This window comes from Scyliorhinus torazame, chromosome 2 (genome assembly GCF_047496885.1).
Source record: "Scyliorhinus torazame isolate Kashiwa2021f chromosome 2, sScyTor2.1, whole genome shotgun sequence".
In the NCBI taxonomy this organism is placed as follows: Eukaryota; Metazoa; Chordata; class Chondrichthyes; order Carcharhiniformes; family Scyliorhinidae; genus Scyliorhinus; species Scyliorhinus torazame.
The window spans coordinates 24,974,651-24,980,204 of NC_092708.1; the positions used below are offsets into that span (position 1 = coordinate 24,974,651).

Sequence of the window (5,554 nt, forward strand, 5' to 3'; positions counted from 1 at the left end):
TGAAAGATGTATCAATCTAAACTCTTCTCCTGATTGGATCTGGGGTTTTATTTCCGTCCCCTCTTGGCTGCTGATTGGCTGTTCTTAGTGGCAATCGGTTGAATGCTGGTGTTTTATTGGCTGGCCTTGTCCATGCCCTGTTGGGATAGGTGGGCTTGCTCAGCCCTGGACCCGGCTTTAAGTGATTGGCTCTGGTGGCTGCCCATTGAGCCGGGTGGATGTGCGGGGGGTCGGTGCTGCTTGGGAGAGGGTGAGAGCATCTGGGAAGGAACCCCCACCCCAACCTACCACCCCCTCCCTACCCCACCCCACCCCTCCCCAGCCCGGCACAGCGGCGTCCAATGCATCTCCTCCTGTGAGCTGGGTGGGGGGGCTCTGGCTGGGTTGGCAGTTCCCTGGCAAGACCTCTCTCTCCTGCTCCAGCTTCTTCGTCCGGTGCCACCTGGAGCCGAGGCATGGGCACGGTGCTGTCGTTCTCCCCCGAGCCCAAGGGCAAAGGGCTGGAGGATGGGCAGGCGGGCAAGAGTGGCAAGGAGAAGGGTCTGAAGAGGCACTCGGTGCTCATCTCCGCCTTGACATGGAAGAGGCTGGTGGCCGCCTCGGCGAAGAAGAAGAACGCGAAGAAGGTGAACCCCACCCCGGGAGCGGCGGGCGCCAACAAGGACCCGGTCAAGCAGCTCAACAGCGAGAACCTGAAGAAGTCCTGCCCTGCCCAGCAGCCCCAGAGCCAGCCCCAGGCAGGGGGCGAGCCCAGAGCCCCGAGCGCCCCCATCCCGGTGCCCGTGCCCGTGGCCCCGGGCCAGTCAGGCAGCCGCCACCTGGGCTCGGTCAAGAAGCAAGCCAGCGGCCGCAACTTGTGCTCACCACGCCGGGTGGTGGTGCAGGCTTCCACCGGGGAGCTGCTCCGCTGCCTGGGCCAGTTCCTGTGCCGGCGCTGCTACCGTCTCAAGCACCTCAACCCAAACGAGGCGGTGCTTTGGTTCCGCAACGTGGACCGTTCCTTGCTCATCCAGGGCTGGCAGGACCAAGGCTTCATCACCCCGGCCAACGTGGTCTTTGTCTACCTGCTTTGCAGAGAGGTAGTGGACGAGGAGATAGGCAGCGACTTCGAGCTGCAGGCCACCTTCCTGACCTGCCTCTACCTCGCTTATTCTTACATGGGCAACGAAATCTCCTACCCACTCAAGCCCTTCCTGGTGGAAGCCAACAAGGAGGTTTTCTGGGACAGATGTCTCGCTATCATCGGCCAAATGAGCAGCAAAATGCTACAGATTAACTCCGACCCTCATTACTTCACCCAGGTCTTCCAAGACTTGAAGAGCGAGGCCAACAGCAGAGACTCCAGTGGACACTATATCATAAACTTGGACCGTTAGGTGGTTTTTGTTTTTCTTTGTGTGTGTGTGTGTGATTATATATGTATAGAGAAAGAGGGCAAGAGGGGGAGCAATGGTCGAGCACTAATCCCAATTGGGGAGGGCTGCAATCCCAGAGCTGGGGTCCGGGCGTTGAGTTGTGTGCGGGGGGGGGGGGGGGCGGGTAAGCAAAAAATAAAATTAAATAAATCAAACTGCCCCAGGGCTCGAAGATTGGCGCAGACTTCAACCACGAGTTTAAGCAGAATGGGCCCCGAAGGCTCATTGCAAGTGTGTGTTTGTGTGTTTATTTCAAAATGGGTTGTTCTCCAATCGTGATGTGAACCACGGGTGATCACAGGTGAACCCTGTCTAATTTTAACGTAATTTTGCGGGGATCGGAACGAATGCAAATATGCATGCCAAAAACAATATGGAGAAACATCCCCCCCCCCCCCCCCACCCTGTTATGTTTCCATTGTGACTGGTGCAAAACTGGAATTGAGACTGGCGGCTGTAGATAACGCGTGAATTTTAAAATACAATACATATATACATAAATTTATTTATTCAGTTTCCCATTTCGGGGACGAGATGACCACAGCAGTGTTAGCCGAGCGCCGAGACGGAAAACGGGTGGAGCGTGCAAAAGGCAGACAGAGGGGGAGATAGAGAGGGAGAGGGAGATTGGCTGCTCTCCGCGGTGCTGATGTTTCCATCCAAACCTTTCGGTTTGCACATTTCAGCAGCAGAATCTCATTCTGTCCTTCTCCGAATGTACATTCCCCCCCCCCCCCCACTCTGTAACAAACAGAGGGAGGGGGGTGGGGGGGGGGCGGGGCGGGTTGGTTGTCAAATGTGCCAATTGTTGGGATATTATAAATAATGTTTGGTTTTGTATTGTACGCTGAATGTCCTGGACTAAGGAGAACAATATATTGCAATATGATCCGATCCTGTGGCTTGATTATTTCAAAGATTCCGGACAAAAAGCTGCTTTTCTTTGCGGGGGGGGGGGGGGGGTCTGCAATTGTTGCAAATGTCTGCGTCTAAGGGTGCTGTATTGGTGATGTGTATATGGAATTATATGCGTGAATGGGTGCGTGTACTGACGGTGAACGTGGACAGTATGTGTTGCACAGACGGGAGAGTGTGTTGTGGGCCTCAGAGGCGGGAGCTTTCCGCTGTAAGGGAGTGGATTGGGCGTCCTGCCCCCCCCCCCCCCCCCCCACACACACACAGCACCATTTCCATTTGCCCCTCTTGTCCTTGTGCGCTGATTACTGACAGCAGATTTAGCAGTAATCCTGTGTGCTGGATTGGAGCTGCAAGGCAGTGCATGCGGGGTGACGGCTGTATTCCTGCACAACTCCTGCTCTTGGGGAAAGGCAGAGCTAGGCCAGCACCGAGCAGCTTGAGGTCGCGTCCAGTTTATAGCTTTATGGTCACATTGCACTAGCACGTGTGTGGGGCGGCTTTGGTCAGCGATAACAGACTTCCGCAGCCAGTAAGCCGGAGTGTCCTGAACCTTTCCTCTGACGGGACAGGACACCAATCCAATACCTACATACCAACTAGGAGCAGGAGTAGGCCACTCGGCCCCCCGAACCAGCTCCACCATCTGATTGTAAATCCAACCCACATTCCTGCCGACCACAATAACATTTCACCCCCACGATAATCATGAATCTACCCAGCTCTGCCTTAAAACCCCCTTCCACAAACATTCAAACCCTCCCCACCAACGAACACTGGCATCCATGGGGTTGCACTGTGGCTTCACAACGCCAGGGTCCCAGGTTCGATTCCTTTTTTAAAATAAATTTAGAGTACCCAATTATTTTTTTCCCAATTAAGGGGCAATTTAGCGCAGTCAATCCACCTACCCTGCACATCTTTGGGTTGTGGGGATGAAACCCACGCAGGCATGGGGAGAATGTGCAAACTCCACACAGTGGCCCAGAGCCGTGATTTGAACCCGGGTCCTCAGCACCGCAAAAGTGCTACCCACTGCGCCACATGCCGCCCCCAGGTTCGATTCCTGACTTGGATCACTGTCTATGTGGAGTCTGCACATTCTCCCTGTGTCTGCTTGGGTTTCCTCCGGGTGCTCCGGTTTCCTCCCACAAGCCCCGAAAGACGTGCTGTGAGGTAATTTGGATATGGGCAGCATGGTGGCGCAGTGGTTAGCACTGTTGCCTCATGCCAAGGTCCCAGGTTCGATCCCAGCTCTGGGTCTCTGCACATTCTCCCCGTGTTTGCTTGGGTTTCGCCCCCACAACCCAAAGATGTGCAGGCTAGGTGGATTGGTCACGCTAAATTGCCCCGTAATTGGAAATAATGAAATGGGTACTCTAAACCTATTTAAAAAAAGGTTAGGTGGATTGGCAATAAAGATTATCATTATCTACAAGATGCAGTAACTCACCTAGGTTCCTCAGACAACACCTTCCAAACCCACAACCTCTACCATTTAGAAGGACAAGAACAGCAGATACCTGGGAACCCCACCACCTGGAGGTTCCCCTCCAAGTCACTCACCACCCTGACTTGGAAATACATTGGCGTTCATTCACTGTCACTGCGACAACATCCTGGAACTCCCACCCTAACAGCACAGTGGGTGTATCTACACCTCAGGGACTGCAGCGGTTCAAGACGGCACCTCACCACCTTCTGAAGGGCAACTAGGGATGGGCAATAAATGCTGGCCTAACCAGCGACACCCACATTCTGTAAATGAATGAAAAAAAAATTCAAATTTTCTGCTTCCACTGTTTTTTGAGGAAGAGAGTTCCAGAGACCCACGACACTCCGAGAGAAATAATTTCTCCTCACTAACAGTGATCACTTAGTTTTAGATTCTCTCACAAGAGGAAACCTCCCCTCCACAACCACACTGTCAATACCCCCTCAGGATCTTAAAGATTTTGATCAAGGCTTAAAGGCTTCGAACACAGGCATTGTTGCCTGGTATATTAGAAGCCATGCCTTTGTCTTCAACATGCACAAAACATATGATCATGTGTGTGCATGTATCCTATCCACAATCTTACATAGCAATGCAAAGGAACATACAGCCCAGAAACAGACCATTTGGCCCATCCATGCTGATGTTTATGCTCCACTTGAACCTCTCCCCATCCTTCCTCATCTCAATGTGTCATTGTAACCATCTAGTCCCTTCTCCCTTATACACTTGTCTATTTTCCCCTTAATTGAATCTAGAGTTTTTTTCAACCATTCTCTCTGGCAGCATGTTCCACTTTGAATTTCACAAATGGTCACCTTAAAATCAACTTTGTTGCTGATCGAGTCATAATCATTGGGTTTTAGAGAACAGTAAGAAACCCTTCAGCCCATCATGTCTGCACCAGCCATCAAGCACCTATCTCTTCTAATTCAATTTTCCAGCTCTTTGTCATTAGCCTTGTATGCAATAGCATTTCAAGTGCTCGTTAAAATGCTTCTTATTTGAAGGGTGGCATGGTGGTGCAGTGAGTAGCACTGCTGCCTCATGGCACTGTAGACCCTGGTTTGATCCCGGCCCTGGGTCACTGTCCATGTGGAGTTTGCACATTCTCCCTGTGTCTGTGGTGGGTCTCACCCCCAAACCCAAAGATGTGCAGGCTAGGTGATTTGGCCATGCTAAATTGCCGCTTAATTGGAAAAAAAGAGAAATGGATATTCTAAATCTATATTTTAAAAAATGCTTCTGAAATGTTGTGAGGGTTCCTGCCTCCACCACTCTTTCAAGCAGCGAGTTCCAGATTCCCAACACTCTCTGGGTGAAAAAGTGTTTCTTCAAATCCTCTCCAAATCTCTTGCCCTTTAGCTTAAATCGATAACCCCCTGGTTATTGATCCCTCTACGAAGGGGAGAAGATTCTTCCTACTCATCCTCATAATTTTATACACCTCAATCATTTCCCCCGCTCAACCTTCCCTGCACGAAGGAAAACAAACCCAGTCTAACCAGCCTCTCTTCACAGACTGAACTCTCCACCCGCGGCAACATCCTGGTGAATCTCCTCTGCACCCTTCTCCAGTGCAATCACTTCCTATAGTGTGATGGCCAGACCTGTACTCAATACTCCCAGCTGTGGCCTAATGAGTGTTTTATACAGCTCCATCATAACCTCCCTGCTATTATATTCTATAACTCGGCTAATAAAGGCACATCCCGTATGCCTTCTTAAC

At 51.5% G+C, this 5,554-nt stretch overlaps 1 protein-coding gene across 1 annotated transcript; it reads left to right on the top strand.

Annotated features, from left to right (window-relative positions):
• The first annotated feature begins 226 nt into the window (after positions 1-226).
• On the top strand, positions 227-2,309 carry cdk5r2a (cyclin dependent kinase 5, regulatory subunit 2a (p39)). Its single transcript, XM_072469587.1, has one exon. It carries the CDS (start codon positions 456-458, stop codon positions 1,374-1,376), a length of 921 nt encoding a protein of 306 aa, XP_072325688.1. The 5' UTR covers positions 227-455; the 3' UTR covers positions 1,377-2,309.
• Positions 2,310-5,554: the final 3,245 nt, after the last annotated feature.

Coding starts and splice junctions, on each gene's coding strand:
- cdk5r2a (XM_072469587.1), top strand. CDS start 456: ATGGGCACGGTGCTGTCGTTCTCCCCCGAGCCCAAGGGCAAAGGGCTG.